A 17,424-nucleotide genomic window follows, 5' to 3' on the forward strand; every position below is an offset into this window, starting at 1 on the left:
GCTCGAAGACTGAGCCTCTAGGCGGTGCTACCTCTTGTCAGGGACGGTTGCACCTCTTGCCAGAGCTCGAAGACCGAGCTCAGGCGGTTGCACCTCCTGACTAAGGCGGTTGCACTGCTTGGCAGAGCTCGAAGACCGAGCTCAAGCGGTGCCACCTCCTGTCAGGGGAGGTTGCACCGCCCAGTCTCGCTCGGAGACTGAGCCCAGGCGGTGCCACCTCCTGGCTGGGGTGGTTGCACCGCCCAGTCTCCCTGGGAGACTTAGCCCAGGCAGTGCCACCTCCTGGCTTGGGCGGTTGCACCTCCCACAACAATCAGGGTCCGAATAGGTTGATCTATTCGACCCAATTTGGGTTTGTTTAGGGGCCCAATTGCCCCAAGATTAAGTTAATAGGATCACCTCTCATTTCTAACTTAATCAATAAGCTAACTACGATAATTCCTAAGACAATTTCTGCAGCTTGCTCCGGTGCGTCAATCGCTTCTTCCGGCGAGTTTCCGGCAAACTTCCGTCGATCATCCGATGAACCCTCGGTGATGCTCCTGCGGACTTCCGGCAAACTCCTGGACTTGCGACGATCCACTTGGCGAGTTCCGACGAGCTTCTTTTGGCAAGCTTATGGACTTCTCGGATTTGTTCCCGCAGAACTTCCGACGACTGTCCGAACTTCCGTCGAACTCTCGAACTCCCAACGTGATCATTGTCTTGACTCCGGCGCAACTCCTGCTGCATATCTAACTTTCATCGTAGTTAATCCTGGACACTTATCTCAAAACATAGATTAGACAACAAATGACAATTGACTTCATCATCAAAATCCGAGATTCAACACAATAAGCCACTGAATTATTGGATCCTATGGATGAGATCCAATAAGAGCCAATGAGAGATTATTGGATAGAGATCCACTAATCTAATAGGCTTGGGTAGTTGGATGGAGATCCAATACCCAATAAGGCAGGATCCATTTGGGTTAAGTTGATAGGGGACATCTACAAATAGGAGGGAACTAATGGTTCATAGGCTAGAGCCTTTTTGGTTGCCTTCTCCTATTCTCCTCCCCTTCTCCTCTTTAGAGCAGGCTTGGAGTTTTGAGGAGCATCGTCGTAGCCCTACTTTGTGGATCACCGCTAGAGAAAAGGGTGCTTGACCTCCTTCACTCTCTCCTAGAGATCTGTTGGGATTCAGGGATATACGATCTCCCTAGGTAACATAATATTTAATATACGTAGTTTTCTAATTTACAGATTTTGCACACCAATCTTTGCACGACGACGAATACATCTTTGCAAAATTAGGGATTTTATTTTTAATGTTCTTCCACCGTATAAATGAATGTATATATATATATATATATATATATATATATATATATATATATATATATATATATATATATATATATATGTATATATATGTATATATATATATACATGCATATATATACATATATATATATATACATATATATATATATACATATATATATATATATATATATATTTCCTTATCATTCACATAAATATTATCATGATTCACTTTAATCAGCTAATCGATTCATTAATTTGACAGGTTTGAATTGTTGTTCTAAAATACTTAACCTCAAGGTCAGAATGTAAATTAAAAATTAGATATAATTTTATAATTAGATAATATTTTAGTTTAGGAGTCTTAGTTAAGATAGGAGTCCTTCTTATAATTAAAGTTAAAATCTTGAGTTTATCCCTTTATAAATAAGGAGCTCATGTAATCTTTACGTGTCCAATTTGAAAGGAGAGATGGATTAGAATAAAGGCACCAAGATACGGTATACGAGAGACTGAAAGAAAGATCAAGCAAGATTTAGATTGTGACATAGATAATATTAATTTTTTTAGAGCAGATGATTTTATTTTCATCAGAAGCATAAAAAGTGATTTTACCATCTTATATAAAAGAAGATTTTACTGAGTCAATAATTAAAAATTCAAAAAGATATATGTATTGTTGAAATGAAGATCATTATCATTGAAGATTTATAAGTAATAAAGATTGAAGAATATTCTATTATAAAGAAGTTAGATATCAGTGTAGATTATTATATTAATCAGATTGATTTTATATTTGGAGATTGGTTCAAAATTTATTCAATCCTATAAGCCCAATACGATTTCCTCTCATTTTTCATGTAAAACTAAATTAATGCGTCAAAAATCTATTTCCTCTGTGGAAACAATTTTTCAATACCATTTTAAGAAGCTTTGCCCCTTCATGTAATGTCCTCTAAAGAGAAATAATTTTTGGATACCATTGTAAGTAGTTTTGCCCTTTCATGTAATGTTTTTATTGTTAGCTCACAAATGATATTTTTGTGTCTATATATTTACGGATTTATCCTTTACATCAATCAATCAATCATCATTCTTCCACGTTCCTGATGTGTTTGCATCAAGGCTAAGTTCTTCGAGTTAGGAAAAAGACAAAAGAGGGCTAACGTGTTGTATCTCTCATGTGGATATGTTTAAAACCTTCATGACTGATATCAGTATCAACAGGTACACCGCTTGTGCTAATAAAAATCCAAAGATAGATATAAAGGATTTGAAATGAAAGCCTAAGAATAGCTACACCAAGTTAAGTTTCTGAATCTAAATTCAAATTCAAATCCAAATCCTGTCTTGAATTCTTACTATTCAAATTATCCCAAAAAAATGATATATTAAATATATTATCATATAACGTTTGAATAATGAATGTTATATTATCATATTACGCTCATCGTTTGAATAATGCGCGAGGTTGTCACAGCACACGTGGCAAATGCTTATTGGCGGTTAAAGTGCGAAGAAGTTCATAGAGCTGATTGATGTTGACGGAGTAGAACGAGAACACCAAAGCGATTGTGGGATACGTATCGTACGGCAGGGCAACCCTGTTTCTAAGAATGAGTGCATGACTTCGGCAAGTGCTACGGACCTGTCGCTGGCCATGCAAACCAACTCGACTCGACGGTGGCCGGCGCTGCTGTCCCGCCTCCTCCGGTCGTCGCGCCTCCAACCCCCGCAGCTCCGCCAAGCCCACGCCCTAGCGATCAAGGTTGGCCTCGATCTCCTCCCCTTCCCCGTCGGCAAGCTCATCGCCGCGGCCGCCGCCGTCGCCGACGCCCCCTACGCCCGCTCCATCTTCGACCGCGTCCCCGCCCCCTGCCTCTTCCACTATACCGCCCTCCTCCGGAGCCTCTCCCTCGCCCGCACCCCCGCCGTGGCGGATGCCTTCTCCGTCTTCAGCTCGCTGCGCTCCTCGAGCGGCGTCGCCTTGGATCAGTTCGCCTTCGTCCCCACCCTCAAGGTCTGTGCTCGTGGCCTCGCCCTCCGAGCCGGGCAACAGCTTCATTGCCTCGTGCTTAAGCTCGGGTTCCAGCTTTATGTCAACGTCCGGAACACTCTGATCCATCTGTACTGCCGATGCGGGAGGGCGGCCGACGACGGCCGACGGATGTTCGATGAAATGCCCCAGGAGAACGACGCCGTCTCTTGGAGCGCGCTGATGAGTGGGTACCTTCAGATATCCGAGCCCCAAAAGGTGGTGGAATTGTTCTGCGAGATGCGTGCTCGCTTCTCCCAGATTAATGCCGCTGTGATGGTTATCACATTGTCGGCCTCGGTAGATTTGTCTCACCATGGAAGTGAAGCACTGCACTGCTACTGCATTAAATCCGGCTACTATTCTGACTTGAACGTGGCAACTGCAGTCGCAGCTATGTATGCGAAAACGAAATGCATGGATTCAGCAGCGATGGTATTTGATGCCACGAAGGGAAAAGACCTGGTCTTGTACAATTGCATGGTGGATGGGTACGTGAAATCTGGAGCCATCAAAGAAGCTTTCGCTTTACTCGCGAGGATGAAGGATGAGGGAGTCAAGCCGAATTCAGCAACATTCGTGGGGTTGCTCTCAGCCTGTGCTTCCTCGGGTGCGGTTGTCGTCGGCCGGCACATCCAGGAACACATAAAGGAGGAGGGTTTAGAGTTGGATGCTGTTCTGGGGACGGCTTTGGTCGATATGTATTCCAAGAGTGGGTGCCTCGATGAGGCCATCAAGGTGTTCGATGGAATGATCGACAGAGACGTCCAGGCGTGGACAGCCATGATCACGGGCCTTGGAGTCCACGGCAGGGCAGAGGCTGCTCTCCGGCTCTTTCATCGGATGGAAGATGAGGGAACGAGGCCAAACGAAGTTACCTTCTTGTCAGTCCTCAGTGCTTGTAGCCATGGCGGACTGGTAGCTGCAGCGAAGGAATGCTTCGAGAGAATGGTTAACAGATACGGGCTCTCGCCGAAGATCGAACACTATGGATGTCTGATCGATATTTTCGGTAGGGCGGGGATACTGGAGGAAGCACATGAGCTCATAAGGAGCATGCCCTTTGAAGGGGATGCTGTGGCATGGCGCGCTTTGCTTGCGGCCTGCAGGGTCCATGGGAATGTGGAGCTTGGAGAAGTAGCGCAGAGAACTCTGGTGTCCTTGGGCGATGAACACCCGAGCGACGTCATCCTTCTGTCGAGTACCTACGCTGCTGCAGATAGATGGGCAGATATCGAGCAACTAGGATCCGCAGGAGCGGATAATGCAATGGAGAAGAAGGAAGCTGGCCGCAGCTTGATTGAAATGGATGTGCCAGACCTTCTTCCCACAACAATTATGGGCGATTGAGTTGCTGTGGGTTGTTTTAACGGGACACAGGTAGAGGAGATGATGTGGACAAGAAGCAGAAGAATTGTATGTGTATGTATTTATTAGATTCTTTGATTTGCTAAAGGGTAAATAATATCACATCTGTGTTTATCTGAGAAATTAGGTTGCACAATGTTGATGCTTTTGGCACTCGTTATGTTTATCCGAGTGTTTCGTATCTGTATCTTGCATGATTCCTATCAGTGCTTTATCCCATCACTAAAATGCGCAGAATGCTCAAAAGAAAGCATCTGATGATGGAATTTGAGGAACTCAAACTGCTTCTAAAGTAACATGAAACAAATTTAACACAATGATTTCTAGCCCAAGTGTTTGGATCCTCGAGAGGATGTTTTTCGCATTTTTTTTCCCCCTTTAAAATTCACAAACAAGTACAATCAGCAGAGAAGTATCACATTGCTCAGGAATCACCTTCTGAAATCATTGATACAAATACTTCACTGCCAACATTCAATTGTAGCCATTGATAGATATCATAGATTAGCTTTTAAACTTGGACCGTAAATGTCTTTATGTAATCAAACAAACAATATTTCCTCTAACCCTAATTATTGTCCTTCCATTTAATCACAACTGTTGCAAGTAAAAGGTGCATCATACGAGAAAAAAAATTCGGATAAGGATAGGACAGCAGCTTAGAATAATTGGCACACTATAAGGAAAAATAGATAAATGCAATATTAGTTTAGAGAGACAAGCATTTGAAAATCTGGTCGGTAATGGACCAGGTTCTCAGGGATCAACATCATATACCAAAATCATTAATTCCTTGATGGAACAAGGAGAGAAAATTTGGGTTAGGGAAATGAAAACTAAAGAATCAGAAATTGAAGAAACCTGAATTCATTGATTCACAACAAAATATGTATATGTTTCTCAAAACTAACTACTGCTTTCCCACCAACTCAAGCTTTTTCCCTTGGCAACATCATCAGCAAGAATTCTTGTAATGCTTAAATGACATTCTTCATTTAGCCATTGATAAGTGGGAAAATTTTGTCAAATCCCTGATGTACATGTCTCAATCTTACGTACTGGCTCATACTTTATCAGATCCCTCCTTGCTGCCAGTGCTTATGCTACTGCTGCCACATATTTCTTCTTGTGAGGTCCGTGGAAGAGTAGAAAGCAACTGACCTGGCCACAAGTCCAATGGAGCCGGATATCTGGCATGTGGTCTTGTTACCTGAGAAGGTGGTGCAGGTGGTGTTGATGGTGGTGTGGTTATTCTTTCCACTGGGAAGAGCTGAAGCTCCCGGACGGGGTTTGCTTGCACAGATCCAATAATGATTGGTTGTTGCTGCATCGGAAGCACAGTGGCTGTTGGCTGTGGTTGAGTGAAAGAGCTTGAGTTAGTGTTGTTATTCCACATGGTAACGGACAACGATCTCCCCTGTAGCTCAGTTTGAAGCTGGGATATTTCAGCTTGCAGAGCATTGTTCTCATCTTTCAGCTCATTCCTCTCCACGGTAACCTAATACATTCACCACATATAGGAGTTTAGTACACTAAACCAATAGAAGGTTATATTGGAACACTACTAACCAAGGATAGGATTGTCACTCTCCTAATCAGAGCCACAGTCCCAATTCCCAATTACCAAAACATGAAAGCAACTAGAAAAGGAACTGCAGAAAAATGATGTTTAAAAAATCATATACTACAGGTGGCAACCAAGATCGTTTATGACAGCTCCAAGAGCAACTGCAACATGTGTCACTGTTCATATCCATAATTATATATATGGATAAAGAGGAAAGTAAATTTAAACTGAATGAAAGCAATTAACTTGTCTTCGTACAAACTGCACAGTTGTGACATACGTTCAGATTACTTTATCAACTTTACAATGTATAACTTTTCTTAAGTGTAGAACATGCAGAATTTGTTATTTAAAATTGGCAGAAACTACTGCTATGGAAAATTAGGTTGTAGTGAACTTCAGAATTTCTGCAGCATGCTAGAAAATTTCAAACAAGCTGGCTAGTACAACACCTGGCATGCAAGAGACTGAGACATGACTTCAGTCAAAACAAAAAATTGCTAGAGATATGTCATACACAAAAGATTATACAATATCTTTCTTTTTTATTTAATATATTCTAAAAAATAGTATAATTTTATTTTTTCGCATCTATTTATGAAAATGACTATAAAATGTCTTTCTTTTATGATTGAGTTAATTTATACATGGAAACTATTGAACATATATTGTCAATATCATTAACCAATTACCGACCAAAAAAAATATACTTTATTGCTAGGATCTGAAAGCGTGCAGTTAGGTTTGGGCATCTTACATAACGAGATTCGGTTAGCAGAGCAGCATTTTCCTTTCTGAGAGTTTCTACTTGAGCGAAAAGATCTCGAAGTACACGGGTAGTATCCCCCAATATGGAAGCCTTACAATTGTTTTGTCGATCTGGTTCTGTATATGACATTAAAATGGGATGAAGCTCTTTATTCAAGATAACATACAAAACATAGTCACAGCTGCACAGACAGCTGTATGCTTCTTAGTTAATTAGTATTATAGTTGGCAATCATACAAAAAGATCTCTTGCGAAAAATAACAGCTTGTACTACATCTACAGTCACATAGCACAGAACCAATAACCAAATTACAATGCCAGTATATGGAGTGGACTTCTACACTGGAAATTTAATACTGAAAATGTATACTGCTCGCTTTAAATAAGGTTTCTAAAGAACACTCACTAGCAAATTTCCCCTGATTCATGCTTCTTTCAAATTTAGAGGAAATTTAAAAAGTTAATATAGTCTTGTAAAGTCATACAGATCATTTCCCATAAGCAGAAGGTCAAACAGTTGCTTCAGACTGAAAATAATTTCTACACATCAGATGCAGAACCGGCCCCAAACAAATATAATTACAGTCAGATCCACCGCTTTTGTTTCAGAAAATGAAGATGCCTATTCTATTATGAATGCAATCTCAAGATCAAGAATGCTCCATTTACAACTTCATGGTATTTATAACTGGCTGGCATTTAGTGACATCCTCTAAAGCTTGGTGATGAACTCTTGACTAAGCATACTGTAGAAATGTGAGGAGTTTCCATAAAACTATAAAACGTCTAGATTCACTAATAGGAACATCCAATCTACATACATTGAAATAAGCATTCAATAAAAGGACTCCGACGAAGCTATCTGGTCCGAAGCAGACATCCAACCTTGTTCCCTTTGGACAGTCAATTTTGTTCCAGTTACACCACCTATGCAACTTAATAATTTAGCCCAAATAACTGTAACAGAAAGGGGCGACATTTACCAAGCACATGACCAAGCTCAAGAAAGAGTTCATTCAACTGGTCACGTTTAAGTTTCTCTCTTTCAGCTTTGTGCATTTTCTTTGGAACTCTACTCTGGTTCTTTCTATCAGTGAGAGACCTGCAACAGTAAACTTCTCAGAGATATAGAAATGAAAGATAATACGGAAAAAAAATAACAGTAAAAGAAGTATTTGACAAGATTCATAAGAGCCAGATGCATACGCAACTTCTTAAATAAGTTAGATTATCAATATCGTGATTTACCTCTATTATTTACAGAAAAACAAAAAAATAAAAGTTTATACTTCATTTAACAGATTTTCTAGGCACAGTTGTCCAAGAAAAATTCAACAAATTCAGTGAAGAAAATAAGGATCCACAAGTCTAAGCTTCAATATGTCAAAGCAAATTATAACTGATTGATCTTGGTCACTCTAAAAAGGAACACAGGCCAAAAAGCTAAAAAGACAAAATCAACAGATGAAGCAGCCAACCATCAACGGAATCTCCAGTCTATGTTCTGGTGATAAACAATTATACTGCAACAGGAAAAGAGAAACAAGAATTATTTTAACTGTGCATTACATTACAATGCATACATTCACAAAGTTTTGGTACCTAGTTATAGTATTGTTGAAGAACTGATACTGCATCTATGTAACATGCAATGAGGCATCAGGTTAGGAATAGAAAACCACCTTAACTGCCATGCCAATTATCCAAGAACTCAACCTGATGAGTCATGATTTGAATCCAATTTCCCAAGCTGGATATATGATTAGAGGAAGGTGGGCAATGAAAAGAATAGGATAGTGGTGCCACACTATGGTGCTTGGGACAGCGAATAATTCCTGTCAACCTCCAGCTAGGAAGAAAAATATCATTGTGAAACATAGGAACCACAAAGTGCAGCAGAGATGATAAACAACAAATAATCACAGAACAAGGGCAAAACACAGGGACATCAAGTTATAAGCAAAGTTTGGGCCTCAATTCTAGGACAGCATAGGACCAAGGCTATTTACAAGAAAACAACAATAAAGGAAAGAGGATGTGGAAGGGAAAAAAGAGGCTAGGCTCGAGAAGGGAAAGGGAGAAATCGAAATAGAATCCAAGATGTGCAAAGAAAAGTTAAAACAAAAAGAAGTAGATAAGGAAAGAAGAAAAGAGGATAGCTAATTAGATCAAGAAAATTGCAAATGGGTTCGGAGGCATTGGTATTCTGGCAAGCAATTACTTCTTTCAGAACCGACCAAGTTGGACAATGTCACTCAAACCAGAAACCACATGTCACTGAGTTAACTTTTGCACACATAAGAGACATTGGTATTTTAGTAAGAGAAATTACTCCTTTCAGAACAAACCAAATCGGACAATGTCAATTAAAACCAGACACCACATGTCAGTCAAGATAACTTTCACATACACAACCTAACTTGTATGAGAAATGGAAGCGTTAAACAAGTTGCAAGGCTTTGTCTCTAGTTGGCTTCATATTCCAGGGATTTTATAAATAGAAAATATAAGTATGGATATGCCAAACCAAATATCATTATCGAGCTTAACCACCTGCAGCCTAACTCCATAGCACTTAAGCTTCATGACATTCAACATACAAAGATGAGAACCTTGAATTTTTTGGGCATCCTTTCATCAAATTTGAGAAAGGCATAGTTCTATCATCTGCATTTGAAAGAAAACATGATAGAATCTGTCATTCCTAACTTGGCCATGTCCAGAAGTTTCGTGGCATCCAGACGTAGGAATTCCCAATGAGGGATCTTAACAAGATTATCCGCCTTGCTTTATGGTTGAAATTACTGAGAAAGTATCAACCATTATTCTCCAAAAACCAGGCAAAGCCGTTGCAGGTTCTGCATACCATATGCATAGTAAACTCTGTTAATTCAAGGAACGCATATAGCTTAGATTTTACACTGTACGATTCACCAGCTTCTGATAGAATATAACAGAACATGTATTTTATCACATATATGCATGTATAGTCAAACAAACACGGAACAATAAAGTTACGGATCCGGTCACCGCATGCAATTCTAAGTACCAAAAAACAAATAACATAGCCATATAACGGTGGCATTGAGTCAGTAACAAACCCTGGTGATTCAGCTGCAACGATTGACTCATTAGCAGTGGTAGCGGGATCCTCCGACACCATTCTCCCTTAACCTAATAAACCATTACCTTTAATTAGACAGTACTGCCAGAAAGAATGAGAAGGGAGGAAATGAACCCCAAAGAATTTTGCAATCCATCAAATTGCTTCATCAAAATCAACAGGTCGAATCAAAAACCATCCCTTTAAAACATCAAACCGTTAGAAGCTACCGATTAGATCACAGCAGACCTCACAAGCAGAGTTCCAACCCTTTCAGGTTTCCAGATCCAGCAGTAAGAAAGGTCAAGCAAGAGAATCGCATCAATCCGACTCAACCATCCCAAAACTCAACTACGATCGCAGGGTTAAGCAGCAGAACTAGCATCTCCAATCAAGTAAATCGAAACAAAACAAAAGAACACAGATAAAAAACGCGAATGATTGGAAGGAGAGATCGGCACAAAGAAGATGCGGTGATCACCTCGGTCGTCGAGAGAAGAGGAGGAGTAGGGATTGGATAGTCGTCGCGCTTCGATTAGGGTTTGGATTGGTTTGATGTGGGTGTAATCGAGAGAGACGGAGTTGGGAGTTGGGGGAGGAGGAGGGGAAGACCAAGGAAATGGAGAACAGGTGGAGAGAGGAATCCACGCACTCGCGTGTGGCGAACACCCTCCTAGGCAGCCACGTCCATTTCTCACGCGTAAATCGCACGCATGAAAGGACTAGGCGTCCCATTCTGCTTTGTAGGCCCACCTCGGTTCATTAGTCCGTAAGCAAGGCGGCAGGCGTAGAAGAAGCGTGTAGAAGCAGGAAGGGAGAGATGCTTCTGGTACGTTGATTGATTTCCCCTCGTACTTACCTGCCTTGTTATTGGGAAATCTCTTGGACCCACTTGAGGGCTCACCGCGAGGTAACGAAAGACACAAAGGGGCAGAGGATGGTGTCGACCGTAGAAACCTCGGTCGTCGCCGCTGGTTTGGTGGGACTCCATCGTAATCGCTCGACACCCGGTCGAGCCTTCCTCAGTTGAGGACACGATGTTGTGCCCTTTCTGCATCAACCATCTTTAAAAAATTATTTATTTATTTATTATTATTATTATTCTTTAGCATAATAATATGACCATAAAATATTTGATTTATCATGTTCTAATATCACGTAAGAATATTATTTGATAAGCTTGCTTCTTCACAATCAAAATGACCAAATATTTACAGATATAAGAATTTAGTTTATTTTTAATATGAAATAGAGAATTTTATCATGAAAAAAAAAAAGGAAGCCAAGACGGTATCCTTTTTCTTCACCTGATGGAACATGAAGTAAGATAAAGTCAACCATCAACAATTTCTTGATGATAAGCATCAAGATATTTTACTTGAGGCTAACTGCTGATACATTGAGTGAGCATGCATATATAGCCCCAAGAGTTGTTTGGTGACCCATTAATTTATCATGCGTTTGAATAGTTTATATTAACTCCTTTAGATCATGCGAATTAGTCACACATCATAAAGGTAACCGGGATTAATTAACTAAAAAAGTGGGTGTTATATCACACAATTTAGGAACTTATTGTGCTAACCTACCTACCTAAGTTGCTATCGCAGTCATCCATGCTTTGTTATTATAAAAACAAAAATATTATACAGATTAGTATACGGTGTGCAGGATGCATTATGGGATGATATTGTTATTTTAAATGGTCAACACTGATCACATACATAATTAAGGAGAAAATTTGTCCACGTTTAAGAAAATAATGTATCTTCCTTGATTACAAGTTCAACGAAACAAAAAAATTATAAAACCCTAACTAAGTTCCCGCATATTGATGAATAACAACAGTAGATGAATCTGGTATTATCAACTTAAATATAAATATTTTTCTTAAGATATGATCGAATAACTATTGGTACAATGAGGGCTGAAGATGAACCTTAATTGTGTCAGGGAAGCTATTGTAGTTTACTAAAGAAATAAGTTCCATCAAAGAAAGAAAAATAGGAAAAATGGAATACCGCAAGTGTTTTGGCTGGTTGGTGGAAATCACTCAAATCTTCCACTCTTCATAAGCTTTTGCTTCTCCATCTTTTTGTGCTTCGTTGCACCTCCGAAAATGCAAAATGGTATGTACACACACACAGGAGATGAGAAGTAGGACGAGAAGTTGTTAAAATGTTCCATGAATTCATGAAAATAACAAAAAGATTAATACATCTCTATTGTCTCGGCAAGCATAAGTAGTAGAATTGTAATTATTCGGTGGAGTAAGATGTAAATTACAAGAATGAGATGCTCAAACTAAGCAAAATCTTAAGTGCATCTCTCACAGGTTATCCTTTCCTATTATTCAAAAAACAAAATCAATCTGTGCACCCAATATAACTTCCTTTTATAATTGTACACAAATTCCACCTTAATGTTCTTACATTTCATCTCAATCACTTGACAAACTAATGCAAGAGATGGACTGACAGAAAAATAAAGCAAAAAACAACACAATTTCCTGCTACAATCATCCACGGTATAGACCCAGTGAAGAAATCGTGATACCAGGAGAATCTTTAAGTAGTCATTTTAAGTCAAAAGGAATTCAGTATAGAGGAGTAGCACTACTACTATTCATCCTACAGTTCATTATTTAATTATTCTCATAAATTGGCATTACACATGTCAGGCCTCAAAACTAGGTCTGTTTGCTAGGAGGTTCCCAATGCAGAACATTTACTTCTCCTGCAACATATGTTGCAAAAGCATTCATGGCAACAATTTCATAAGCATCACCAAGGGATTCAAAGATAACTGCTACATTGCAAGCACCATAAACCTGTAGCTGGTCCAACTTTAATGGAAAAAAATATTTAAAATGAAAAATAAAGTATTCATCTTGCACCAGTAACTCTTGCTGCTTGCAGATCAATTTTCTAAAATTTCTCTGTCCTTTTAGTCTGTTGATCATTTATCATTAGATGATTATTAGATGATTATTGACTTTTTATAATACTGTCGATTAGTTCATTATTGATAGATTTATAATCACAGCATATCCCGTACCAATTTTAGTTTTTGTTACAACACGAGCGTGGCCTCATCGAGAGGAATATTGTTCATCTGAATGGTAGATTCGGAAGAAATACAACAAGTACTGTTCGTTGTTTCTAACTAGTTACATTGAGTGTGGTTAGACTTATTGGAATTTGAAGAAAAAAAAAAACTTAAATTCTCCTTCACTACTACTATTCAGGGACTTTAGTCTCACGTTGATAAGTGAGGACTTCTTATTTAACTATTTTAGTCTCTATTCAGAAGCTTTGTTAAAAAGATTAAGAATCAAAGTTAGCCTAAACTTATTTACATACACTTGGTTTTGATGAGAATAATACATATTTTAATTTATTTTATAACACGTCGGATGATTATGACCCATGTACCTCAGCTACAGTAACCATCACTGCATAGATACCAACCACTCAGGCATTGCACGAATATCCACATGTGCGAGAGAGTATTATTACACTGCTGAAGAGAGATTTTTTCCTATTTTCACTCATTTTATTTCTCTTTTATTGAGATTTTATAACACGGATAATTATGACCCATGTATCTTACTTAGCTACAGTAATCGTCCCTGCACAAGCACCACTCATGTGCCACGTGGGTGTGCCCTATGTGCGAGAGTGTATTGTTGAAGAGAAGAATTTTTTCTATTATTTATTTAGTTTTCTTGTTTCTTTTATTTTTCCTTCATTAGAACATTTTCAGATTTTTAACGATCGTGCTAATAGAAGAATCATTCTAGTTATATCATCTTGGATAATTCCTTGATGATATTTGCATGAGATTGGAAAAAATATATTTAGAATAGTGTTTGTTTGTTCTTGGGTTCCTCTTCTAAACTTTCTGTTTCAATTTTTATACATTTAACCTATTTTTAATTTAATTGGAGGTTATTTAGAATTATTGCTCCAATAATTTAAGCATATTCCCCCTCTGATTAAAACTAAATAGGGTGTTGACTCGGGAAACAAAGGCATATTTATTCATGTTAATGCTTCTGTAAGTATTTGATTATTTGTTAAATAATTTAATTTAATTTAATTTAATTATCGAGTCAGTATTGTGAAATAAATATTTTATAATTTTTATTCTTATTACTGTTGTAGTTGTTTAATGGTTATTTCAACATTTTACTAACCTGTTTTAAAAAAAGGTGATATCATTATTTTTATAATGGTTGCATGATTATTTTATCATTTATTTAGCTGTAAAAATTGATAATTTGAGCTATACCTTTAGTTTATATTTTTGGATTTATATTAAAGAGAAAATAACTTTAATAGTATTCCCTTATTTTGTACACATCAATTCTATTTATTTAAAAATTATAATTCAATAAATAGTATTCATTAATTGTGATACAATTATATTTACATTTAATTATGATACAATTATATTTGTATTTATATTGTGTTATATTATTACCAAAATTATTTGTGAAATTTGTTTGCCCTAAAGGAACATCATAACAAATGTTTTAAAGGGTGAAACAAAAAATCTAATCAACTAACTTTTCTACTCTATTAATTCAAGATTTGTACCCATAAGAATTTTTAAAATTTATTTTACATATATTATGTATTTGCTTTATTTTCTTAAGCTTAATCCTAAGTCTTATAATGGCCTTAGATAATTTCATCTCCTATAAACCTGAGAAAATTAATAGGAATGAGTTTGCTAGGTGGTTTGAACAATTAGAAGCATAACTGATAACTCTAAGCCTAATTTCTGTTGTAGGAAAATTACCTCTCTTTCTGAATCATTCTAAATATATTGATTTTGAAAAATCTCCTAAGGAAATTGAATATATATGTATGTTTAGAATTCTTAGTTGTCTTTTACACCAACTTTATAAACCTATAAAAAAAATATGAAACTACAAAAGAAATCTAGCAAAATTTAGAAGACACATATCTTAGACTTTATTAGTTCTAATTTTAACAACATCAAAATGATAGATCATTTATCTATCGTAATCAAATTCATACATTTTAAAATTTAATCTATGAAATTCATAGAACTAGAGTTATCTTCTTTAAATCATATCAGATGTCTTGTCTATTAGATAGACTTCTTTCTTCTTAGTCCAAATTTGATTAAGAGATTAAAAGATCTTAAACCACATCTCTTAGGTTGTTATATCCAAGTTATTAGAATAAAAGATCAATATCAACGAGGGAAGCTCAAGAAAATCAAATACAAATTAAAGTCAATATGATTGAATCCCAAAGCCATTTTCCAAATCATAGAAACTCTAGCCAGAAACAAGATAATAACTTTAATCCTGAGGGTTAAAACTTCGAACACAAATGTAAAATGTAAAAACTAATGTTCGCAAATCATAATCCCAATTCTAATCCTCCACATTCTTCCAAGGGAATAAGAAGCTAGGAAAAGACTATTTCTGGTTTATTTGTGGTTCTACTGAAAGAAGGAAAAAATGATTTTTATAAAGAAAAGCTCTTTGAAGCCTAAACCTTAAGTCAATGTGACCGAGGCTAAACTTTCAAATTTCTTTTTAAACCTTGTTTCATTTATCTTAATTAGGAATCTAATGATAAAATTTAAAATAAAAATTATAGAAAAAAATATGAAATGTATAAGATGTAATTATCTAGTTAATTTCGATAGTGAGCTCTTGATAGCTATTTATACACACTAAGCAGGGAGGTTATTGTTAGGACCCTTTTTCTGAGCTTTTGAATAATGTTTATTGAGTCTGTTTAGTCCAGTTGTTTATTGAGTCGGTTTGATTCAGTTAGAGTCAAGTAGAGGTTTATTTAATATTTATTTATTATTAGAGTTCAAGTTCTGATGGACTTTGGGTGGAGCTCTATAAATAGGGATGTAACTACTTCTTTTCAGTAATCAATGAAAAATACTATTCTGTCTTTGGACAAACCCTAGGAGGCCGATCCCTTGCTCTGCATCGGTGGTGACCGAAATAGGGCAGTTACCACCGTCGCAGTCGCGGGTCCCCTTGCTGCCACAGTCGTGGATCCCCTTGCTGCTGCGAACGCCGGTTGCCACCACCGTCGCCACTGCTGCCCAGCCAGCGACGACGCCGCTCGCCGCCCAGCCTGCCACGACCCTCGCTGCCTCCTTCTCCACCGCCGCCGCTGCGCTCCGGCCAGCAACGACTGCTGCTGCTAGTCACCGCAGCCTTCACCTCAACCCCTTCGATCTGCACCGTTGCTGCAGCCCACCTTGCTCTGCATCGTTGCCGCAGCCTCAACCCCGACCGCTTCAACGCCACCTCCCTCTTGTTCTGCCTCCGCTGCTGCAGTTTTCGGTTGCCATCATCGCAGCGTCAACACGGCTGCTCGGCGATTGCTTCCTTGGGTCACAACAGTCGCAACCGTCGTCTTTCAGCCTTGGCGTCCACCTCCAGCACTCCTCTTCCCCTCGAAGCGATCATTATCATCCCCATTTCTTCTTTTTCTTCCACGATAAGACTTTAGGGTCTTATCATTTGGTATCAAAGCCACGAAAAGACTTTAGGGTCTTACCATTTGGTATCAGAGCCACGATAAGACTTTAGGGTCTTACCAGTTATAGACATTCAGCATGGAGGATTTTTCTCAACTGTTGAGAGATTTCCTGCGGGAATGGAACACTAGATTAGCACATAAGTAGGTAGCTCCAATATTATCACAATATATTGTAGGAATAACTGTGGAGTTGACGTTGAGTTCCTTGAACAAATTTGTGACCCAATTGAGTTCAATAGCGACGGTGGCGATGGCACGGTATTCAGCTTCAGTTGTAGATCGTGCAACCGTCTTTTATTTTTTAGAACTCCAACTGATTGGAGTAGCTCTAAGGAAGACAATGTATCCTGACGTAGATGTTCTATCATCAAAGTTCCCTGCCCAATCAATATCAGCAAAGGCATAGAGATGGAGTGAAGTATTTTTGCGAAGAAAAATACCATGATTAAGAGTCCTTTTAAGATATCGCAAAATTCGTTTGACCGTAGATCAATGCGTAGTAGATGGTCGATGCATGAATTGCGATAATTTATTGACAACAAATCAAATATCTGGACGGGTGAGAGCCAAGTACTGTAAGGAGCCAAGGACTTGTCGATATTGAGTCCAATCTGTAGCAGGACTTCCATCACATAATTTAAGTGATTCACTGGTAGAGAGATGAGTTGTAACCTCTTTCGCATCCTGCATATTTGTCTTTGATAATAAATCTTGAATATACTTT

At 38.3% G+C, this 17,424-nt stretch overlaps 2 protein-coding genes across 5 annotated transcripts; one reads left to right on the forward strand and one right to left on the reverse strand.

Moving 5' to 3' along the window:
• The first annotated feature begins 2,824 nt into the window (after positions 1-2,824).
• LOC135644343 (pentatricopeptide repeat-containing protein At1g26900, mitochondrial-like) lies at positions 2,825-4,833 on the forward strand. The gene has a single exon (XM_065161826.1). It carries the CDS (start codon positions 2,932-2,934, stop codon positions 4,690-4,692), a length of 1,761 nt encoding a protein of 586 aa, XP_065017898.1. The 5' UTR covers positions 2,825-2,931; the 3' UTR covers positions 4,693-4,833.
• A 728-nt stretch (positions 4,834-5,561) lies between these two features.
• On the reverse strand, positions 5,562-11,117 carry LOC135584626 (transcription factor BHLH062-like). 4 transcript variants are annotated; one of them, XM_065162079.1, is made up of 6 exons: positions 10,631-10,648; positions 10,148-10,220; positions 9,659-9,904; positions 8,030-8,148; positions 7,035-7,162; positions 5,562-6,208 (listed from the first exon to the last, which is right to left on the reverse strand). In XM_065162079.1, the coding sequence occupies exons 3-6, from the start codon at positions 9,700-9,702 to the stop codon at positions 5,774-5,776; spliced, it is 726 nt and encodes a 241-aa protein (XP_065018151.1). In that variant the 5' UTR covers positions 9,703-9,904; positions 10,148-10,220; positions 10,631-10,648; the 3' UTR covers positions 5,562-5,773. The 4 variants fall into 4 exon arrangements, with proteins under 4 accessions (XP_065018151.1, XP_065018152.1, XP_065018150.1 ...); XM_065162080.1 differs by having other exon boundaries at positions 8,729-9,904; positions 10,631-10,646; XM_065162078.1 differs by lacking the exons at positions 9,659-9,904; positions 10,631-10,648 and adding an exon at positions 11,107-11,117.
• Between the last annotated feature and the right edge of the window lie 6,307 nt (positions 11,118-17,424).

The sequence above is a fragment of the Musa acuminata genome, chromosome BXJ3-8 (genome assembly GCF_036884655.1).
Source record: "Musa acuminata AAA Group cultivar baxijiao chromosome BXJ3-8, Cavendish_Baxijiao_AAA, whole genome shotgun sequence".
Classification (NCBI taxonomy): Eukaryota; Viridiplantae; Streptophyta; class Magnoliopsida; order Zingiberales; family Musaceae; genus Musa; species Musa acuminata.